The sequence below is a fragment of the Gymnodraco acuticeps genome, unplaced genomic scaffold (assembly GCF_902827175.1).
Source record: "Gymnodraco acuticeps unplaced genomic scaffold, fGymAcu1.1, whole genome shotgun sequence".
NCBI lineage: Eukaryota > Metazoa > Chordata > Actinopteri > Perciformes > Bathydraconidae > Gymnodraco > Gymnodraco acuticeps.
Genome location: NW_022991216.1, coordinates 4,709,297 through 4,733,457, shown reverse-complemented (window position 1 = coordinate 4,733,457; position 24,161 = coordinate 4,709,297). Strand labels below are relative to the sequence as shown.

At 40.5% G+C, this 24,161-nt stretch overlaps 1 protein-coding gene across 8 annotated transcripts; it reads right to left on the bottom strand.

The window, feature by feature from the left end:
- Positions 1 to 16: 16 nt before the first annotated feature.
- Positions 17 to 22,583, bottom strand: LOC117561392 (ceramide transfer protein-like). 8 transcript variants are annotated; one of them, XM_034238766.1, is made up of 21 exons: positions 22,379 to 22,583; positions 22,146 to 22,267; positions 19,647 to 20,365; positions 16,935 to 17,069; positions 10,697 to 10,813; positions 10,473 to 10,550; positions 7,856 to 7,963; positions 7,601 to 7,739; positions 6,497 to 6,580; positions 5,967 to 6,115; positions 5,567 to 5,659; positions 5,400 to 5,486; positions 5,203 to 5,295; positions 4,957 to 5,025; positions 3,422 to 3,517; positions 3,022 to 3,154; positions 2,857 to 2,927; positions 2,631 to 2,759; positions 2,387 to 2,516; positions 1,927 to 2,063; positions 17 to 1,821 (listed from the first exon to the last, which is right to left on the bottom strand). In XM_034238766.1, the coding sequence occupies exons 3-20, from the start codon at positions 19,755 to 19,757 to the stop codon at positions 1,936 to 1,938; spliced, it is 1,950 nt and encodes a 649-aa protein (XP_034094657.1). In that variant the 5' UTR covers positions 19,758 to 20,365; positions 22,146 to 22,267; positions 22,379 to 22,583; the 3' UTR covers positions 17 to 1,821; positions 1,927 to 1,935. The 8 variants fall into 8 exon arrangements, with proteins under 8 accessions (XP_034094657.1, XP_034094660.1, XP_034094659.1 ...); XM_034238769.1 differs by having other exon boundaries at positions 10,485 to 10,550; XM_034238768.1 differs by having other exon boundaries at positions 7,601 to 7,736; positions 22,379 to 22,582.
- Positions 22,584 to 24,161: the final 1,578 nt, after the last annotated feature.

Here is a 24,161-nt window from a genome sequence, read left to right as displayed (position 1 = left end):
GACTCCAAAAATAAGAAATGGAGGATAAACTTATTTATTTCAGTTTTTCAACAGGGCGGAACGCAACGCTGTCACAGTACATTTGTAAGTTGATCCCACAGCATTAGTATGAACAAATTATTTACAAAAACATATTCCTAATAACATTCATTTTTGATTTAGAAATGTTAAGGTGAAAGCACTTTAGCCTTTCTTCAGCCCAGAGGCTGAGTATCATACGGCTCACTCTCACCCACATCACTGCTAGAAGCTCCAATCAAACGCTCAAAAAGAGACAGAAAAAATAGCAACAAATGTCGAATGAACCCAAAAACAAACATTTTGTGCTGTCCACTGGTGGAAAATAGTACTAAAATATATTCAGGTAGAGCTACCGATGCTTTACTTTGAAATGTTTTACATGGCAAATAACTAAGGAAGTGAAAACCAACTTCCTCTTAAAAGTGTGATGATATTTCCATATCAGTGTCAGTCAAATAAGGAATGATAAGTACACCATTCCAATATTTTTTTTTTATTTAACCAGGAAGGTCTCACAAGCGTAGATCTTTACTGAACTCTGCACCTCCACCTTTGTCTACATTTTTACACATTATACCAAAACCTAACTTGATGATTTCAGTATTTTCTTCAGTAGCAAATGTTGTGACACACCCGAAATGTGGAGGAGACGACGCTGATACGGAACTTACATTTGAAATGTATCTCAAGTAATACTACAACTTGTACAAATATCCTGCAAGCCCTCGGTGGGAAACCCAAATTAAGTGTGCTCTCTTTCATTCAGTACATTTAAATGGACTCCTTGAGGAGATGACTATCAGGGGAACTCGGCCACGAGGCACTTCACTACCGAGTCTCCTTTATCCCGTCTGAAGCTAGATTCTCCTTTTACACCAAGGCATCTGGGCTCAACAACGATGTGACCTTCAGAGAAATGTTGTCTATTTACAATAAACATTCAAAATAGGTGCTATATAACACTACATCATTGTACAATAACACAAATATAAAGCCGAGCAAACAATGTACATTAACTGTTTTTTTTACATTAAATAAATGACAAACTCCTGACGCCTCGTCCCTCCGTCAGCACCACGAGGGGGTGTTTTCATGAGAGGGCCGGGGTCGAAGAGGTCAAGTCTTATATCATAGGGCTCATGGGAAGATGACAGCCCTCTGGACTTAATCAATCAGTGAAGTTTTACTAGCAAAAGTTAGCAGCTCAAAAAGAAAGCTGGGGAATGACTTATGAAATAAATCAACAAAAAATAGGAGCTATAAATTGCAATAAAATATTTCCTTCTATTAGCAAAGATCTGTCCGTTTCTTTTTATAAACTTCTTATAGAACATACATACATTTATATATTAATATATCTGTAAGAAACACGACAAATCCTTTTTCTACAGGAGCATGAACGATGGCATCAGCCGCTGCATAAAAAACTTGAATGGGGAGGCGGGGCCCCCTGCTGGGTGCATTCATCACAGGAGACTACTCTTCAATGAAACTTGAAATGATCTATTCTGAATAACAGCCATTAAGTGATTTGAAGGGGAGACACAAGTAGTAATGTCTCTTGAAATTACAACTTATGATATCACAGCGAGGATTCAGTTGCCTCACGAATATTGTGTTATATGAATGCAGCCACCAGAGGGCAGCATTTTGACCCTTCCTCCCCCTATAGGAACTAACTTGTAGCTTAAAAACTGAGAGGGAGAAAACCACTTTACAAAACGTGTTGGGTAGCAGCAGTCAGTCTGAAGAACCTGGATCCTCAAAGCCTCATACGCGTTTCTGTCCTTTGTCTCAACACTGGAAAGATAAAGAAGTGTCTTGTCATTTTGCAAGCTATGCATAAACGGAGATTGAGATGTGACAGGTGAGTAAATAAAGTGGATGAGTACGCTGCGGTGTTACCTGTGCGCCTCAGAATAAGATGGGTTTGCCAGCAGTCTTCTCCTGGACGTAGGAGGTGAAGCGCTTGAGGAATTTGGGGTACTCCCTCTTAGCCACGGCCCGGAGCACAGAGGCAGGGGCCCAGCCTCCGGGGTTCACTGCACACACACACACACACAGGAGAGAGGTTTAACAGTGGAGCAAGGTTTATCATCATAATATCATGATAAGTCAAAATGGCTTCTTAGAGTTTTCCTTACAAAGTCAACATCGCATATAAAATGTTTTATCAAAATACAGTCACTCGGGTGGATGGTTACAAAATAAAAACAGAACTAGGAGAAGATATTTAAGACTGGTACATTCCAGACTTTAAAATGCCTTTTTGGAAGACACTTTAAAGAGGTTTTCAAGAGCTAAAATCAGATGATCATTAACCTCAACTGAAGCCAAAATACTTGCTAGACAATAGAAAACACACCATTGGCAACGTAAGTGATTTTGCACATGATGTTGTCTCTGCTGATCTCTTTATCTCCCTCTGGTGGGCTGACCAGGGTCTGACAGATCATGCCGATGTTGATTTTGGCACGGACACATTTGTTGGAGGGCTGTAGGACAACAAGGTAGAGAATTAAAACAACATGATTGTCATTTATAATTTCAATAAATATCCTTGCATGGTGTCAGGATCCTAAACTGTATCTGATTGGTTTATGGCTCACCTGAGCATCGTCGTGATCCACAGAGAAGTTGCAGACCAGCCAGGTGTCGGGGTCGTTCTCGTTGTTGGCCATGATCTTCCTCATGGCGGACAGGTACAGCACGTCCCTCTGAGAGGCCGGCCACACACGCTGCAACACACATTTTTATTATTCAGATGCAAGAGATCATATAAAACAATCTTCCTTTCCACTGTTGAGATTTGGTTTGAGATATCGTAGCCCTTACCTTGTGCGTTTGATAAACAATTGCTGCGTTTTCTGACAGATTCTCCACAACATTGAAGTTTTCAATGGTGGCTGCAGAGGGAGAGAAAGTAGGGATGTTTCAGTTTTGTAAAGAATGGTAAGAAAACGTTTGAAAGCAGTTCAGATTGTTAGTGAGAGGACTTACTCTCCCAGTCGTTGCGGTAGGCCGTGTCCCAGAAGTAGTGGCAGACCTCGTGTCCAGTCACCCCCTTCACTGAGTGTGTGGCCTTCAGCGGGTCCAGCACTATCCCGTTCTCTTCCACCTCTCTCCTGTACACCTGAACACACATGACAACATCTAATTAAAGACACATTTCAACATGCGTATACATGTTATATGCTTTGATTAGTGTGCGGCCTAATAATCATTAAACTTACTTGAAACAATATTGTATTAATTTAGCAAAATAATGGATTAATATGATCTACTATGGGATCTAAATTACATTTCCTTCAACTTTATTGTCATTGCACAGATTACAACTAAATGCAGTCTTCATCCAATGAGTAGGATAAGTGCATGAGGTTACAGTCATGCATCATACCTTCATTTCTCCCTCTTCTACAACCAGCTGCCAGTTGGCGTCTCCACCAACATCCTGCAGGGAGTAGGTCATGTGATTCTGCACCATCTCCTCCACCTATAACACAGGGACAGGGGCAGAAGGAGGATGTGAGTGAAAACTTGAACCATGGGAATTGGCATAAACACTGCTAGACAACGTAAAGCAGTAATGAAATACGTCCTCGTTTTTGTAGACGGACCAACATGCCAGAGCTAACACTGGGGGACACAAAGCTTCAATGTACCAGGCAGGACTTTATTTCACTTCGCTGTCACACATCAGACCTGGTGGCACATTGTTTTTAACATTCAAAGTTATTATTTAGGACATATATATATATATATATATATAAAAAATGGGAATTCATATTTCATGCTGGTGTGTTACTGGGGTTTAAGCAGTCATGCAAACATGATGTTTAGTCTAGACAGGTGAAACGGCCTGGACTACGAAGCCGGATTTTCGCTTAGCAGGGAAAACTCGGGGTTTCCGGTCCTACGAAGCTGGTTCTCTTTTTAGCGGGCTAGATCTCCATGGTAACTTATGCTGTGCGGCTAACCTGCTCCGGACCAGGTTAGGTTGCAGGCTAAGAGCTCAACTCAGTGAAAGCACTGCCTGCTGACCAATCAGAGCTCAGTGTGCGGAGTTTAAAGTGATCAAGTCATATTACAGGAGAAAGGAAATACAGAAAAGCTGCAGTCGCAGGAAAGACGGCCGGCAAAAATCACAGACTGTGTGAACGTGAACATTAATAGAATATCACCTCCATCTTCAGAGCAATCTGACTATTATAACATTAGCGTTAAGAAAGCTTACTTAAATATCTGCCACAACATAAGTAACCGGATCAGAGTAACATTAAGTACAGTCCGCGGCACTGAGCGCAGACGTCGATGTGTCCCATTATCATTCATATCACATCATAATGTATCATATGTCTCCTTATCTGAGTCAGCTGAGCCGTATCTGGCCGTGCAACGCTCAGTGTCACATACTGTATGCAGAAGTATTATTTTAAGCAACACATTAAGTTGACGAAACACTCGAGACAAATGTAATTAAAGTCAGATCGTGTTTTAGACGGGGCAGTGATATCATAAACCTGTTAATGTACGCATTCAAACACTTGTTCTGTTACCAGCTGTATTCACCTTGCAGGTGCAGCTCTGTGGCTTTGATCCTGGATAAAGTGTTTAAGTCATGGATGTTTAAAGTTTAACTTCTTCATATTTGTCTAATATTAAAGTTCACTTTTCATTCAGGAAGTATGACGCTGCGCTGTCAGTACGCTTCTCCATGTTTGTGATTGGTCGAATGCTCCAGATACCACCCCTTTCATGTGAACGCGCACCTAACTAGATAGGACACGGCTGGCTTGAGCGATCCACTTGATAACCCGCGTCGTAGGACCGTTTAGCGAGAGCGCGTATGTTTTGGATTAGGCCAACCGGCTAACTCAAACATATCCAGGTTAGGTTGAACCAGCTTCGTAGTACCGGCCTCTGGACAGTTACCTCTGCGCTGAATCTGTGGACCTCGTGAGGGACGCTGACTATGAGAGCGGGGGTGGACTGACTATGAGTCTACAGGGAGGATAAGAGGATGGGGGAGGAGGATAGATCAAATAGATGAGGAAGTGGAAGAGAGAAAAAAAGGATGTGATTTAAAAATGAAAGTGGTGTGTGATGACAAAAAATGGAAATGGCAGAAATGGAAGTGAAGCGATGTGTACAGTTTTAGCTGGTGAAGTATCGGATTACCTTGTTAGCGAATCTGTGTGTGCCGATGGTGGAGTAGACGTCTCCGGGGGGGACGGGGCTGGATCTCTGCATCCTCGTCTTCTCAGTGTGAGACTGGACACAAACAAGCATATTTTAAATCAACAATTTAAGCAAGAAAAGCAAACCGTAGCAGTGATCATTCTTTTATTATATACTGCATCTGGTCCTTAGCGTACCTGTTCCTCTATTTTGTCCTGTCTGTCGAGAGCAGCTTCCACTGCATCGAAGAACTCATCCTCATTGATGAGGCTGTTCGGACCCTCCTGACAAATCAAATGAGAAAATGTTACTTACAAAGTTCTCACTCTTGCCACTGCATGATAAAAGAAAATGTAAACTCTACCTCATAATCTGGACCTCCAAAGTGAGACTTTATCTTCAACTCGTTCAGAGCTGATTTGTAGCCCTCCTCTATTCTTCTGCGCTTCTCCATCTCCTACACACACACACACACACACACAGAGTCATTAATGGAACACAGTATGAAATCATAAAATGACCAGTCAACAGAAGTTAAGAAACATGATACATTTAAATACTGCCAGTTTTCTCTTCTTCAAAAATATTCATCTTGATGCTTAATGTTTATGTTTTGGCCAATGTGACAACCCATGATGCCAGATACAAAGTAAACACATTCAAACACACAAAAAGATGATTATAGGCTGACAAATATATATGTAGGAAATACAGGCTTTAAAAGAAAAAGACAAATAGACGATACAAGGCCAATTGCTACACACCTTATCCAGTCTCTTCTGCCAGCTGTCCTCTCTCTTCACCATGAGGTCGATGCAGTGGGACAGAGTGGCCAGGATCCCAGCTGTGGTGGCTTTGAATGTGATGGCCTCACCCTTAAAGTCTATGCCCTTAGGACTCAAGGCCTGGAACACTGCACAAAGGAGGATCATGGGAATAAAACAAATGCTACTTCAGACAAACACCACATCTGTACAGTGCAGGGTCACATCCCAACATCATATTTTACATTCATTGGCATCACATTTAAAAAAGAAAAATTCTTGCAAACATTGGAATATATTATAACTTGCAGGAACACAACAGTTTTAAAAGGTGCTACTACATATTTTGTCAACTTCTTCTTACGAGAACATATATTTCAAAGCAGTTGTGGTTAGTTTCATCGAACATTTTTTGTATTGTTTTTTTGTCTCAATAAATAATAGATAATGCTCTTTTCCAAACGCCAAGCCTGAGAGTCATGAATATTTAACGTTATAGAATATAACTTGTAGAATTCTGCATTACTCACGCTTTTCTTTGCTGCCGTTGTTATTGTGCAGAAACTCTCCATCTGTCCTGGTGTTGGGGAAGTCATCTTCATCATCCTCCACGACTGGAAAACAGACAAAGATTCAGATAGGGAAGGCAAACGAAAAAACACCAAATAGGTAGCGATACCCAAGCAAGCCTATTCTGGTAGGAGGCTAATGAAAGTAAACCAGCATTACAGCGCATGGGAGCGCCTTGACGCTCATTCACAACTTCAGCTGCAGCACAGAGCTCCGTCAGACTGGCCGAGCTCTGCCTCACCGGACAACATGACAATGGTCTGTTTTCATCTTCAGAATGGAGAGAGGGAGGTGAGGGGAACAAAAGCAGGGCTTCATTCTCTGTGCTCATCCACAGGCGCCCAGTGCAGGCTGCCGTGAGCAAATGTTCAGCCTGCCAACCCGGGGTGAGGGGGTTTGGAGAATAACTGCTGACTGAGTCACAAAACTCAGACACACTCCAAACAAGTCAGTCCAAGTTTCCTCTAATCTTCATATATTTCCATAATATATACATGGAATATTTAAGGCAGAGAGTCACTTAAAAAACACCATTGTCTTGTTAGAACCACGTTTTGTGATCAGTTACCCGGGTACCCTGAATTTGTAAATACTCTTATTTCCACACATAGCTGATTAACCAATGCAAAATCTCTGTGAGGAAATAAACAACGCTTTAACTTACAATCATTTTGATTATATAATATCTATTGATTACTTTCTCGATGTCAATTTATTGTTATGTCTATAACATGCCTGTAACAAAGATGACAATATATTTTGTGTAGTCTTCAAATCGCTTTAACAAAAGAAACACATTAAAAAAAATATATATATATTTATATATATAAGACAAAGAAAAAGCATCAAATCCTCACGTTTGAAAAACTATAATAATAAATACATATTTACCATATTTGCTTGAAATGTCCAAAATAGAGAATTATTTTTCTAATGTTCAACTAATTAATTTATAATTACTACTCCTAAAGACAAACAATAGCATAATCTTCTCTTCTTATATCAAATCACAACATTTGAATATATATATTAATATGAATAATCTGTAAAAGTAGTGGTCTTACTTCTATCCCTCTGCAGCTCGTCCTTGGACACTGCGTCTGAACAGCCATCAAAGTATTTCTGAAGCGTGTCCACCTGTCTGCACAAGATGTCTCTGAATGTCTCCATCTCCGCCAGCTTCTCCTTCAGGCTGTGACCCTTCTTGAGGCAAATAAAGAAACAGCGGTTAGGTATTTGGTTTATATTTCCATGGACCACAATTAAACCATTCCATGCCAAAGACCTCAGCCAGAGTAAACATGGAGCAGTAATCTCACCTTGAAGGAGGATGTGGAGGTGGCGGAGAAGCCGCTGGTGGCCGATGTGAGCGACAGCATGGAGCCATGTCTCCGCAGACTGGACTCAGAGCCATACCCAGAATCAGCCTGTGAAGAAAGCAGAAACAGACATGGGGACACGTTAGCAATGTTGTCACAAAGTAGCCTTATTTTATCAAATTCCTTATAATGATTTATTTAACTGCTGCAACTCAGCTGTGACTTATTAAGCAAACCATGTGACACAAAACAAAAGGTCAACTACAACTAATCCTTCCCTAATCTCTGCTCTAGCTGGTGCTCTGATAATTGTCATCTAGTTACATCTAGTATAGTCATTTAAACATATCAAGGATTAACCTAAACTTTATAAAGTATCTTCTCCTCCTTTGAGGTACAACCTACACTAGTAGTTTCAAATCATGATTATTTTTTAATTGACAGGCATTTCATCCTAATATGAACACAAGTTTGAAAATCCTATTAGAAACTGCAAACAGCTTGGCAGAAATCCCTAAATGTTGTAAGCAAACATTTTGACAGTATTCATTGAGCTCAGCAGCAGCGCAACATGACACGGATTCAGTGACCATGGCAACGCAACTGAAATATCCAACAGGCTTCCTGTAAACCTGCCCGCTTCCCCTCCCTTATATAACAGCCCGGCCTCAAAATAGATGGCTGGTGACAGCAGCACAGAGAGGGAGCGGAGGAGAGGAGGAGCAGAGATGCCTTTCCCTTTAAGACATCATTTCAATTTCTACCACCAGGGGGCAGGACATGTCAATGCACGTGACTATCATTTGAGAGAGCCTGGGGTTACTGTCGGTCAACGGCAGGAATTAACTCAGCCTGTGTTCACAGATTTCAGACAGCACTGCTTGCCCTTTAACCACATTCTGCTGCCCCACTGACTTCATGAGCACAGACTGCACTATCTAACTGTTTGCATGAGGGCTGCGTAATCTGGTTGAGAAAAAGAAAAAAAAGAAGACTGAGGTTTTGTTACAGCTATACTATTAGATTTTTTTTTAAATAAAACTGGATTTAAGTAAACATTCATCCACTGCTCCCGTCAGCATTTTCAACAGTATGTAGGCAACAAAATAACCAACATTTTACCAGTCAAATGCTGTTAAAATATGCATGGGCTAGTGGATTTGCATTACTCACCAGACAGTAAAACAAGGGGAATCTATTGAGTAGCTGGGAACATTTAAAAATACAAGCCATTTGGCCGGTGGAAATAATAAATTGTTATATGACTGAGTAGAAATATTCACACACATGCCTTAACGATGCATGCAATGAGGCAAACGGAGTATCTGAGTGAGTGTTAGTGTGTGTTGAGGTGTCAGGTGATTAAATCCCAAGTGCACTCACCCTACTGACTTTGGATAAAACAAGATATAAAGCCTGGAGCTGATAAAAGAGCTGCCCTGAGTAGAAACACACTTATCTAAGACACAAAGCTCATTTTAAGTGATAAAAAGCCCACATAATAACCATAAAATATGGCCTTACATTTCTGTCGCATTGCACAGTTAAAATACAACAAACATTGTTTTCTTTACTAGAGATAGTATCCTAGAGACAAGTGTTGTTGTAAGACCGTCTCCAACTGTGAGAGTAGTAACTGTGGTGTGTTGTGTCTCCTTGGAGACGCTGGAGTAGTGTTGGTTTCGAAAGAAGAAGCAGGTTTTGGTGGTGACTCATTGTGGGTGGGATGGTGCGAGTGCCTATATGAGTCACAGCGGCTCCCCTGTGCTGGGATGAGTGAGGGGGGGGGGAGAGGGGGATTTCCCAAACTGAGACCAGGAATGAGCACGCGTGTGTTTTGGCAGGCTGAAGGTGTGGTCACTGCCCACTCCTCTTCCCAGTCAGACAGACTCACAGCTCTTTTCAGTTTAAAATAAGTGTTGTTAATGTTGTGAAACCATTTCCCTCTCAGCCTAGGATGAATCCTAACATAAACAATCAACTACCAGATGACACATGGGGTTGTTTTCAACATCAACGCAAGACAGATTTACATATTTGATGGTTGGTTGCCGTTTGTATATAAACATTTTGTAGGCCTTTTTTGTTGTTGCATCTATTGTTTTTCACTCAGCAGTCAACAGTAGGGGTTGCAACCCGCTTCCTTTGTCCTTCACACTTAACTGAATACAATCGGTGCTACACCCTGCACTTCAAGGTTTTTCACAGCTCTGAAAGGTTGTGATTCAGCCCTGGGTAAATTCACATTGTACTGATATTTACCGATACAAACATCAGAGTTAGAAAAGCATTACTGTTTTCACAACTTCCACAGGAATGTCCCCAGAAAATCATTAAAACAGGGCTATCTGTTGACAGCATTCAAACAGGTCTGTTTGAAAAGGGATGATCTAAACCCTGAGTTTATTGTTAGTCCAGGGTTAGGATACATTTCAGCCAAGGGTGCCCTCTGTTAAAAGCCTTAACAAGAGTCATGCACTAATAGAGAACCATCCACCATATAACAGTTCACACAGCATTTATGCTTTTGCAAAAATCTTAGATGGAAGAGAAAGGAGAAACACAGTTGTAACTAAACTGTGATGAGTGGAGCACTCAGTAAGTCCTGCAGACTTGCCAACAAACGCACCAGCGGTGGAGAGATGAATATTGTTCCCTGGATTCCTCCCTTCTCTCTCCTCCCTTCTTTGATACTCTAATAGAAATACACACACACGCATACAATGAACACTCGCATCCACAAACCTTGTATTTTGATACTTTGTGACAAAACGTGACAAAGATTTGGATTATTTTGAACCCAGCAGTTTGTTTTCTGCTGTGTTAATGGGCATGACTTACCCTGTGCAGCTCAACGGAGTCGATCCACTGGTGTCTGTGCTCCGGGTCTGCTGCTCTGAGGTACCAAACACTGTCGTTCACAGTGATGTCCAGCCGGCACTCGTCAAACTCATGAGGCTAAAACAGAAGAAGGACAGAGGACAAAAAGATGAGTCAGTTTACATTGAAAATATGCCGCTGTAAATCCTTTTACTATCAGTATTCTCGACATCTGAAAGTTTGAAGATACTGGAGAATTCTAAGAAATAGGGCCTGCAAACTAGATTTTTGCTTTAGTTCATGTTCTTTCAGCAAGGGGAAACGCACATCTCTTTCCTGCTCAGGAAGAGCAGAGGGAGGCACTCGTGAGAGGTGGCCATCCGTGTAAAGTGTTATTTAAAATGACACTGAAATAGCAAACTGCTGATCTCTCTCCTGTTCGGCAAAAAACAGGAAACATGGCAATCCATTGTCACAGTGATGGGAGTCAAATGTAGTCAATGTAGGCTGATCTATACATCTCAGAGATAAAGGACCGAATAGAGCGTACTATAAGAGTGCAGCAGAGGCACAACAGCCTTTACTTCCAGACACTGTCCCATAGGAGGAGAAGTGGCAGATAACTGGCCTTTTAAGGCAACAAGCAAGATGGAGCATACTCCTAATATCCCTCCGGTGTACCGTCAGCGCTGTGAAACTGCAGCGCTGGCATGGCCATTAACCAAGGACTTTGTGTGTGTGTTTGAGAGTGCAGGGATGGAGGGAGCGGTGGGGACAGCAATGGTGTTTACCTAATGCATTAAGGACAACAGTGAGTCCCAATGCTAAATCCCTCTGAAGGTCTAAGCACAGCTCGCTGATATATGACTGAGAGTCTGGCTCAGAGTAGCTGAGGACACAGCTCGAGAAGCACAAAGACATGGAAAAGACTGAATGAGCAGGAATGCCAGATACTGCGGCTGAACTGTAAGCAAAAAGAGAAATCACTTCAGAGAAGAGACCTCTACATTCCTACGGTGGCCACAATGCAGTAAACACATCTGGGATTCCTTTCATAGTGTATCTGTACCGCACCATAAGTCAAATAATTGCCTCTGCAGGGCCAAGAGTCTGCAATGTTGCAAGAAGCACTCATTTCACCAAAGGGCACTTTAAGTGAAACATAATTAGTGATTGAAATTGACTGGTTTGTTTAATTGATGCATTCATAGATTTTTTTGGGATCAATATTGAAAAATAATATTCTAATAATACTGCATTGATTAATCCTGTCTACCAGCCCTTTTTAGGATCTACAAGATAAAAACGACCTACATGTTATTTTCCCTGATAAAAACAACACAGGCACATTTGATCATTAACCAAAAGCAAGCTTGCAACCTAATATTACCCAGAGACACCCGAGCCCATAACATCACGGAGGATAGTATTACTCCTGGCAGAGTAATAAATGTCCCACTATGGTGTCTTTAAAAAGAGGTTTCAGTGGAGGAGCGGGACTTGGCTCTGTTGCACGACACCTGGACGGCACTGAGGACAAGACCAGATGCTCTGTGTCAATAATGCACGATATGAGGCCGAATGCTGAAACCTTGCCAAACCAGATGCTCATTTGAAAGTAACCAGCGGTATTTGCATACAGTAGCAGAGACAGAGAAGAAGCACAAGCAAGGAAGGAAACAATGTGATGCATCATATACCCTGCATTTGTATGAGGAAGACCAAAGGGCTTTTGGCTGATTGTACAATTGTATTAAAATAAAGTTTGAATACAATATTCTAAAAAAAGAATATAATAAAGTGTCCCTTGCTGCACTACACTAATATCATGCGAGATGAAAGAGTGCTGGAGTGTTACTGCACACAATTTGCAAATGTTGAGTTGGTCAATGGGCTTGTTGTGTCATTTGGTTGCTAGGGAAGTGGGAAAATGTGTTCCTCATGATCACCTCCGGACGGCAGGGTCATGGGTATACTGACTGGAAGGCCTGTTTGAGAAATGAAAGCCTGCACTGGGTCGAAGAAGGTTACTGGGATCCAAGGCTACGGTCAACAATACTCCATCATAGTAATGACATTTTCGCAGCCTTGCACATCACAAGATGACATGCTGATATCAACCCGGGCCCGGTGTGAAAGAGCAAAAGAGAATAAATGAACTGTATGGAGTGTCTTGTGAATCCTTGTGTTGAACCAGATAATCAAATTGTGATGTAAATCTAGGTCAATAAGAATGATGGACCGTTTCTGCTGAATTTCTTTCCAACAGGCCTGACAGGCAGGTATAAAGAAACAGATGGAAGGATGTTTTAGATGTGCTTGCAGCAAATCAATATCTTGATTATTTTGAATGGGAAAGGGGAAAAGCGAATACCGATGCAGTAATTATTTATTGTTCCATGAAGGCTTTGTGCCACAATGTTACTGACAATGATTTGTTTTAAACTATTTGGTACAAAAAGTAGACTATGGACAAAAATACATTTATTTTTTCAGCAACACTGTTTAGGCGCAGCATCCATGTGATGCTTAGGAGACAATATGTTGATCACACAAAGGTCTTGCCCACAAGCCTTTTATTATACAAGCCAGGAACATCTTTATGTTCACGCCGGACATTAAAACGAGATCCCATTGGCCTAGTGCAGGAAACACTGACTCACCAAGAGCTCAGAGTGCAAGAGGAAAGGAAAGGCTAAATAAACAAGGTCTGTCGTGCCCAAGTCTGTGTGTGCATATGTGTATTAGGTTTTTACCCTAGACATGACCCCCGATGAAGAGGAAGTCACATGCTATGAGGAAATCGTATTTCCTGGCCAAAGACAGCACAAGCCTGACGTCAGTCCCAACGCTCAATTCAACCAACTTGACCGTAGGTCTATTTTCCCATCTCTTTGTGACAGATACGGAGAGGAAAACGACAAATCATTGCATCCAGTGACACGGCCTTGAAGAACTCCAAACAATCCTGCACCAAATTAAAGCTAAATGTGGAATTACAACTTGGATAGTGCGTTCTTTTTAACCATAGATCTACAAATGCCAATGGTGGTAAGCAGCCTTCGATAAGAACAGTCTTGTGGAGGCCCATTTGATCCAATAGACAACCCATACGCACCAACCTGGAATAGCATGACTAGATAGTACATGTTGAAGTCAACTGTCAACACAGAGTTTGATGGTTTTACTTGTTTGCTAATGAATGTAGAGAACGGTTCACATTAGACAATGCGTCAACTGTTTTTAAAGTGAGTAAGCGTACGTTTCGATTGAGGATATTGTTGATATGCTGGTTACACACCAGATATGATCGTTGCAACACAAAATGGCATTCAATTAAATGTTATCAAGTTCCCTAGTCGTGGAGGTGGTTCAACAGACAAAGAGGATGCATATGACCTACCTACTATGTCGTGTACGAACAGGTGATGACACAATGCAACCCAACCTAGCAGCTCTGCAAGTCATCTTTCCTCATAGTTGATAATGTGTCAAACAGATATTTCCAGTTTGTTGAAATTTGAGGCCAAAGTTTAAAGTATGGGACGATTACATTGATGTTATTATAAGCTGTGCTGTAGCTTAGCTATTGTGTTTCCAGCCTACTAACAAGCTGGGTTAAGCTGGGAATGATGGAAACCTGACATTACATTTCCGGCACTAGATCAGTCAAAGACAACATAAAGGATCTTGTCAATTTGCTCTTTTGAGAAATGCTTCCGAGCACTTGCTCTGATTGTTTTGCAATGAAGATGTCCCAACTTCTATTACAGGTCTACCTGGGTTTCTTAACGTTAGTGTCCTGACTGGAATGAGTAAATGACTCATAGTGCAACTTAAACCACAGACTTGCCTCTGAACTTAATACTGATGCGCACCACATGCACAGTGATGATGATCAACCCACAATATATTAGTCGATTGACAAAAAAAATGTATCCGCAAATATTTGGATCATCTTTGACTGGTTACAGCTTCCCAAACTTGAGAATTTCTTCATTTTTTGTAATAAATACATCATAATAAAGTGCATTAGTATGGACAGTTCAGATCCGAAGATGTGAACCGCCCCAAATATCGACAGGCATTTAACCATTTCCCCTATTGTTTTATGCAAAGTGATTTATTGATGAAAATGGAATTAAGTTGCAGCTCTAAAGCACACAGTATAATCAGAAGTGAATCTTCTTTGGGAGCTTTTGTGGAACATATTGTACCCCTGCGTTATTGTGAGTGCCATGAGGGGAGATTACAGGAAAGAACAGTCAAAGAGAGTAATAGACTTTCTGTTCTGTGCATGGCCACCACCAGCTATAGCTTTTTCATATTTACTCCCCAGAGTTTTGAGGCATATTTCCATCGGAATGAGAAATTACAACAGTAGCGTCACATGGAGGTTAATATTTACACAGGCTGGGAATGGATGAAGCTGAACAAATACAGTTCATAGCAAAGCCTGCTTTCTGCTGCCTGGGAACAGTAACTTATTCATTTCCCTTGTTACTGTTATAGAGACACAGACGGGGTTACGTCAATGACTGACCTGGGTTCCCACTGAAACATGATGGAGACAATGTGAACATCCAGCGTTATAAACTGTTGACACATTTAGATGTATTTTCCCTATGAGCATAGATAGTGTGGCAGCCTCTTTCCTAATCTCTTAGGCAGGATAATATTACATGTCTGACAGAAATGGGAGTCTCTGCTTCAACATATTGGAAGCTAAATCTATCACAGCTCCACTTTCTTGGTCTATCCTATGCAGTGACACAGCAATACTCAGTCTCATGATGAAGTTCTCAATAAAGCGTTACCGCACACTGTAGCATGTTTTTTCAAAACTACAACAGTCACCTGATAGGCAGAGCAGAACTTGGGACCTATTCAGGAGTTCAATGCGAAAATACGTTGTCACCTGCAGTTGAAGAAGACGTTTGAGAAACTCAAGTGTAAAGGTCCTCATCTGATTAGAATCGTCTACAGCGAGTCAAGCCTTAGGCCTGCACATTGATCCAGGAAAGAGCCAGAGTCCTTCCCTCATGAATTTAATAGAAACATCTGTATCACATCTAATGCATCATATATCAAACTTCCCAAAAACCCTGTAGAGGATCAGAAAGAAAAGATGGAGGCGGGTAATACACCCATGGAAGGAGAAACAGAAAGGTGTTTGATCTTTAGATTGGAGACATTTCCATAAAGAAGTATTGAAACGGTTTTTGTTCCTGCTTCTTCTTAGTTGCTTCAACAAGCAAGTCTTACAAAATGTATTGTGCAACACCCAACTAAAACGTTTATGAGAAGAAAAACATGTTTTTCTTATGAGTTGGAACAAAGCATGTAATGTGTGAAAAAGGTGAAACTCTGTGAATTGTATACAGCGGGTTAGTTGCCGAGCAGACAAACAGACAAAGGTGATGCCTCTGCCAACTTTCATGCAGATAAAAAAGCTTGTGTAAGCACAGACAGTCAAGATAGAGTGAGCTAATGGCACAGCACACTATTCTTGAGCTGATTTTTAATAATTAAATCCTATTTCCTCAACTTGCTGACCTGATTGTTAAAAGCTTTACAAAGCATCGTCAACCTGAATACAAAATAATTGAGCCAATGACAACGATAAGCTGTATAGTAGTTGTCTCGCTGTAATATGGAGGATATTATAGACAACTACTATAAGGATAAGGTCAAGTGACTCCAGAGAAAGCTGTCCTTTTTAGTGTCAGCTGTCAGTTACTACTATCCAATCAAAAGCAACAATGCAGACCATTTGTTGTGGTGGAAATATTTCCACTGTGGTTATCACAACAACACTACTGATTGCCTTAACACCACACCGCCTGGCTGTAAGGCTTTTTTTTTTCATGGGAGCTAAAACTAGAGCAACACAGTACACAGAAAATCAGCAGAGGCTGTAGGTGAAGTGACACAAAGGGTAGTTTGTCACCAAATTTGCAATTTAAATAAACATCCACAGAGCATCCTCTCAGGTCTTGAATAGCAGAGGATGCTTGCCTCAGTAGGATGCGTGCCACAGACGATTTGACTGTTTGGCGGCTTAATAGCGAGAGTGATGGTTCCTCTCTCTATTACCAAATGTAACTCTTGAAAATGAAAGCGTAAATTCGTGTATGACATATTGAAAGGGCCAGTATTGCACAAACGAAAGGCTGCTTTGAGGAACACAGAACTTATGTCAAATTCATTTTAATAAGAAGTGTGCTGTTTGGTGAAAAAGAAACTCAAGGGTACTTACAGTAATCACAGCTTTGCTAAGGCAGAGGGAACCCCGACAGCCATACTCAGTCTCATCCTGGGACTTGTAGTAGCTCAGTGTGTTGTTTTTCAGGACCACCCAACGGTCCTGCCAACCATGGATGTAATTTGTCCACTGGAAAAGAAAGCCCTTTAATCAATGTCTTAAAAAATATATACAAACATTAGCTGAAATATACATACATTAGCTCATAGATATACATACGATATATATATATATATATATATATATATATATATTAGGGCCGTCAGTCGATTAAAATATTTAATCGCATGATTGTCCATAGTTAGTCGCGATTAATCGCACATTTTTTATCTGTTCCTAAATGTACCTTAGAGGAATATTTTGTAATACTCTTATCAACATATGAGTGGACAAATATGCTTTATGCTAATGTTTATTATCATTTGAACAATGACAAATATTCTCATGAATATTAAACACAACAACCTCTGAACATTACAAATATTCGCCTCAATTCAACCTGGAACCTCTCTCAATACAATACAATACAAATGGTGTGTGTGTGTGTGTGTGTGTGTGTGTGTGTGTGTGTGTGTGTGTGTGTTGGAGCTATGTGCAACTCAAGGCATATGCTCGAACGGGAGCTGCCTGGACGCTGCAATCATGTTGCGCACTATCCGTGCTGAGTGTGCTGACTTTTCGTACAATGTCCCACTGTCTGGCTTCCTGCATAAAGTCAAGTGCTCGGCGCAGTTGTGGCGAAATGTCGCTCCTCTGTTTTCATTTCAACAGCTCCATATCCGTTAGCGCAGCTAGCTAGCACCAGATGCTAACAACAACAATGCACGTAAGGTCTCTCTCTCGCTCGCTCGGGTCACACATACACACACCCTCCCGGTCCTCCCAACAGCCAGTCGGTGCCTGCCGGTGAGCGTGGAAGTGTGGTCTGCCAGAAGTGGGCGGCAGGAGCGGGGCTGTCAGCATCAGCTTGTAGATGGTATTTTAAACTCGATGCGCTCTGAAACTACGGGGCGGCCGAGGACAAAAAATACACATGCGTTAATCGCGTTAAAATAATTAGTGGCGTTAACTTTTTTTTTTGCGTTAACGCATTATTAACGCGTTAACTTGACAGCCCATATATATATATATATATATATATATATTACATTACAAATATCAGTTAAAAATCTAAAAAATAACTTTGTGTTATTGCACTTCTCAGAAGACCTATTTATGAGATATGACACGTAGGATTTGAGGATGTATGATGTGTGCAGGGCTTGGTATAATTAAAAAGGTGAGCTTTACTGGATGCAGATCTGCTTAATCTCCCAATATGCTTGGTTAGCGGGTCAGCATGCAATCTGTTTAGAGCCAACCAGTGTACAGTGACATTAATACCACATTAGCTTGCGAGCAGCTTAACTCATTAAGACTGTGTTCATTTTGGCCAAAACAAGGTCTTGCACAAGTGAGAAGAAACATATGGCCAAATAGGTTAACAAGATTTGTCTAGCAGGAGACTTAACTGTCTGTTTACCCAAGAAAAACAGGATTGATGAACAAGAGCTGGTAGTGTTTGTGTTTTTACAGACGAGTGCCAGAAACCCAGCAAAAGTTTTCCTGTACCTTGCATATAGCTGTCAAAGCAATATTTACACTGAACATGTGCACATAACACGTACACATGTTGATAGTAGTAGAAAAAGCATTGAAATATTCAGCAGGCTTTATGCTGTCAAAGTACATTAGGGGAAAATACAAGCTGTCCTAATTATCTATAGTGGTGACATCATTGTGCAAACATGGCTACAGCTTACCGTGATCACCATTCACTTGAATATAACTGGTGCACAGCAGCTGTCAAATTAATATAACAGGTATACAATGTTACATGTACAAAACTGGAATAATCTATCAACTTTTACCTACACTCATTACAACAGTAAGTGAGTCTATCTTAGAGGCATCTATGAGCTAATGTAGCTAGCTGCTGCATTAAAAACCCTGCTGTTCAATTACAAAAGGCGGCTTTCCTTTTGCCTCAGTTGGGATTACCGGTGTAATATTGCTGAGCAGCAATGTGGAAATGTTGACAGGGAGAAAATGATTCTGGGTAACCCCAACAACACTCAAAATAGACATTCTGTGATTTGTCGTAAAGCATTCCCATTATCACTTCATTTAACCCTGACATTCAGACACCTCCCTGACAGTTAAACCCTCAGGACTTGGCAGTGACACTGATCAAGCTAACAACATTCAGGTTAGCCCAAAAACAATTACTTACCTTTAGTTGTGTAAAGTAACTAAGTAAATGTACTCAAGTACTGTACTTAAGTACAATTTTGAGGTACAGTTACTTAACTTGAGAAGGTAAATGTTTTTGCTACCGTGTACTTTTACCCCACTACTACATTCATTTAGTACCTTTAGTTACTTTGAAGATTTTGATAAATTATTTGAAATATTATAAATCAACATTTACAAATTAGACTTAAGTTACACCTGGAGTAACATTCACAATATACCTTGCAGTATACAAAGTAAAATTAGGTGCACCTTTTACTTGAGTAACATATGGATTGCATGACTTTTACTTTCCTACACTGTGGTACTTCTACTTTTACTTAAGTACAAGATCTGTGTACTTCTCCCACCTCTGCCCTCAGGACTTGGCAGTGACACTGATGAAGCTTACTAAACCAAAAAAGCATGACCCACCTTACTGAGGACTCCGCTTAAATCGACAATCCCAATCAGATGTCCAGACTCATCTCTGGGCTCCACGTCTTCCTCGGAACCGGAGGAGTTCCAGCTCTGGTTGTCTGACATGTTCTCGATGCTATTCAGCTAGTATAAACCGATACTAACTTGGCATATATGATGCTCAGGTGAGTTTAAGCTGACAGGACCTGAGTGAATAAGCGGCAACAGTTCAACAAATCATGTTTTGGTATTATACACCGACTAGTAGCTCTGAGGTTAGCCCAAATATAAGAAGCTAGGTAGCAGCCACTGAGTAGATAAACGACGGTAAGGTAAGCTACACAGATCGACTCATGTTGTGGTTAAACAGGTAGCTAAGCAGTGTCTGTAACGGTAGCTTAACGTCGAGTTAAGTGTCAGAAAAGGATAAATGTGCTCTGGCTAGCTTCAGCAGTCAAGCAGGTAATCCGTATCTGACTTTCAGAGAGACGGTGCGGCAGTAGCAGCGGTTGTTGTTGTTGGTGCTTCTTCCCTCTGTTGACTGTTGACAGCTCTCCCGTTCAGCGCCATGTTTCAACTGACGTCTCGAGCTTCTTCTCGGTGGTTTAGCCCCTAGCGCGTGTTCCAACTTGTGTGGTGCGCAGGGGCGCTTGCCTCGGTGACGTCACCAAACACCCCTCCTTAACTGGACGCAGGCCCCGCCCCCTCCTCCAGTTTACATGACTGAAAATAGACTGAGGAGCACAGGAAAATAGACCAGAGTGAATTATGCTCCAGATTCATGTTGGTGTTCAACTATTTTTGCACTTTTCAATAATATATATCTCTATCTCTCTATATAAATGCACAGCACTCCACAATAAAATAGTATAATTGCAGTTTGTCATATTTCAATGTACTTAGTTCTTTATATATTTATATTTGGTGTAAATATTTGTTTAATTATCAACAAGGCCTGGGACCCACACTGACTTTTACCCCTTCCATAGACATTATGTAGACATCTCCGCTGAACACTAACATATTATTAACATTTTAAACTGTATACCCCGGTTATCTAGGCCCTTTTTGTTTTTTTGTTGTTGTTTGATGTATATATGTCACACTGTAGGACCTCGAGAAACGATATTTCGATATTTCTGGATGTACATGTAGAATTCTTGACAATAAAGCTGACTTTGACTTTGGACTTATAATACAGATGCAGTACAATTACTCGATTAAGTATAATTTTGAGGTACTTGGACTTTACACAAGTATTATTATTATATTTGTATGCTGTTTTATACTTCTACTAACTACACTACAGAGGCAAACATTGCATTTTTTTAATCAAATACATCATTGTCACTGGTTACTTTTTACATGTAAAAACAAATGATGCAGTACCATGGCCTGCCCTACTGCCTATCTTCACAATAGTATTCGAAAGTACCATAACTCCAGATTGATTGAGTGTGTATCCAAAAAAATAAGCAATACTCAAATTAATAAAAAAACCTCAACACATTTTCTCCTTTCAAAAATAATGTTCTTAGCCTTAAACCCTTTCACCCTCTTCAGTGTTATCAAGTGTTCAACGCTCAAAAGGTCAGCTAATCTGCTTCACCAAGATAGTGTCAGTGAGGTGTGATTACGTTTTACTGACACTGTTCATTTGGCAACACATATTGATTATACTGTAGGTGCTGAACTAAACATAGGGAAGGACAGTTCGGTCCTGCAAGTGACTTCAAATCAGTGAAGAAAGCAAAGACAATAAACCTAAATACGAAAAAACGCTTATGTGAAGTAACTGAATAAACTGTCCGAAAGTGTTGTCTTCAGATATGGCTATATTTAGAATCAGCTGATTGAGAAAATGTTTTTTCAGCACCTTTAAAAGCTGTATATTCTGGGAAGAAACAGTTTATGCACCTTTGCACTAAAGAAAATGTAACTGTACTGCAGTCGTTAACAAATCATACCTTTTTCCTACACTGGGGGGAATAATTTCTGTCAATTAAATCATGATGAAATTAAGCACCTCCTTTTCATAATAAGGGCCACCTGAGCCCAAGAAGAACCCCTGAGAGTTTCAGATTCACTTTACCAACCAGCGAGGACCGTAGTCAGGATCAGCACTTAGTGTAGAAATCTATGAGGTCTGTCCACAGGAACATTAGCAAATGAATGTGAGGTCAAACATATTATCCACTGAATAATGTATATATGTATCCATGTTTTCATGGGTTTGTTGATCGTTGCTAATATCATGGGCTTTTAACCAGCCTGCACTCATAAATCAGAACATGTTGCTTGATTGCTTGCAAACAGTACAAACGTGTGCTGGTTTTCTTCAACAATTGTCTTCTCTGTTTGTTATGAGTGAAATTCATTCATAACGTTTTTCCCTCTCTCAACCTTCTTTCCATCCTTGACATAAGCCTGTAGGCCTATACTTATCTGAGAGTCATGTGATAATCCTTGTACGATTTAGCACATACACCCTTCTCATAACACAATCACACTCACCCTGTCTCCTGATATTCAAACACCCGTGTTTCAGTCAGTAACCGGCCAGGAGAGGAGAGCTTTTAGACATGTCATGGGTTTTGTGAGTGTGATGCACTTCCATGAAATCATGAGACCTGCAACTGAAGAAACCACAAGACTTCCATTAGCTCCACAGTCCAACTCTTCTCTTCCAAGGAAAAGTGAGAGGTTTCAGTAAAAGTAACATGTTTTTGAATGCTGAACTCACTTACCATAACTTTACTTGATAGAAAATGAACACAAGAAATGTGTTAGTGGTCTCTGTAAATCGGACATGAGAGAACACTAAAAGTGGTTAAGAAAACAAGACTAGGCCTTAATCCTTCATACTAAAATCACCCACAGCCTCCCCTTTACTGCACATTTAATCTAAAAACAACCTGACAACATGGTGGTACACCCTGGGGAAGGCTGTGGAAATAACTGGTTGTTTGACTAGATCAGATTTAAACAGGTGATTCAATCATGGTGTCATAGAAACAGTCCGTTACCTAGTGAACTCTGATTCATTTAGAAGCCAGGAACCAAGGATCATGACTCAGGCAGGGCTGATCAAGCAGTAATGTGATTAAATCACATCCTCTTTCCAGCTGCATTATTCCATAAGGGTCAGAAGCTCCAAGAAGGCAGAGTGGAAAGAAGCAGCTTGATTAATTATTTTACTCAACATTAATGTCAAACACTTCCTCATGGACATGAGTATTACAACAGAGTAAACTTAGATAAAGTTGTTGCTATGTTAATAACCTGACAACCACTGATTTAGAGGCTTGGTTGCACTTACAGTTTATATAAGTCTCAGAGTGGTGAGTATTTCAAAAGATATGTATGAGTAACAGGCTATTTTACACCAGCTGCATGTGGACGTGACTGCTGAGCAGGAGGACCGTCTCAGGAAAAATCTTGTGTAAGAAACCCTCAGGAAATGTTGGACCAGCCTTCTTAACTTGCTGAGCCCTCTGCTGGTGGCCCCTGCTGTTAAATGCATGCTGTAGACAATAATAAAGTTGTGTGTTAGTGTGTGTGTGTGTGATAGAGTGGCTTTATCTCATCAAGCTGCGGCAGCTGTGACACTAATCCTGAAACCACAACATCCTTTACTAGACAACTTGGAAACAGTTGCCAGGAAACCAGGAGGAAGTGCTAAAGTTGTTTGCAGGCAGCATGTGCACGAGTGTGGCTTAATTAAACGGCAGAAAATGCCACCCAGTTAATTAGAAAAATGTATGCATTTGATATATGTTCACTGAAAGTCAATATACTTATTAAAATCGTTAATAATAATAATAGTTATTAAAGTATTAAAGTAAGTATATATAATAATGTCCATACAAATAATATTAGCGACAATAGCAAAAATACATGTATTCATATCGTACTGAAAATGTTTTGCAATAAAAATAAATAAAAAACATAACAATCATAAGATAGAGGAGCAGCGCCCTCTGCTGGCTGATGCTAGTACATACAGCATCATCATTAAGCTGCTGCAATAAAAAAGTCTTAAGAATACTTTCAGCCACTTTATACAAAAAGCATAAGCCCCAAAGGTATTTATGAAGTATATCTTTGAGCGCTTAAAGGTGAGAATGGAGAGACAACGTGTTTAAAGTTTCAGCCACATGGACTGGTGTGGACTCATGCCTTACTATATACTCTATTTTCTCTGCTTTCGTCTCAGAACAGATGGGAAATGTCTGCCTTAAGCTGCTCCACTTCAGCAACAAAATAAGAGACCTAATGAATTTATTTTAAAAAGTCATGGTACATCTTCTCATTAACTCAGATTAGCAGTAAATTAATCAGTGTTGCTATAGTTTCTTCTTTTAAATAACCTTGTATATTCACTTGTGCTAGACTCCAATTATATGAACCCTTACCTCCAGTAATCCTTGATAAGAAAATGTGTATGAACCAGCAACCTCGGTGTATTGGTTTTGTGTAAAAAATACTTGCTTATAGGTTTATAGACAGTTTGAAAGAGTTGTCTAATGA

Bases quoted from the DNA above. Each gene is read 5' to 3' on its own strand.
- LOC117561392 (XM_034238766.1), bottom strand. From the start codon at position 19,757: ATGTCAGACAACCAGAGCTGGAACTCCTCCGGTTCCGAGGAAGACGTG. The intron at 10,551-10,696 runs GTAAGTCATGCC...TATTTCTATTAG, and splicing joins ACTCCGTTGAGCTGCACAGG to AGTATCAAAGAAGGGAGGAG. The intron at 5,487-5,566 runs GTAGAGTTTACA...TTGATTTGTCAG, and splicing joins TTGGAGGTCCAGATTATGAG to GAGGGTCCGAACAGCCTCAT.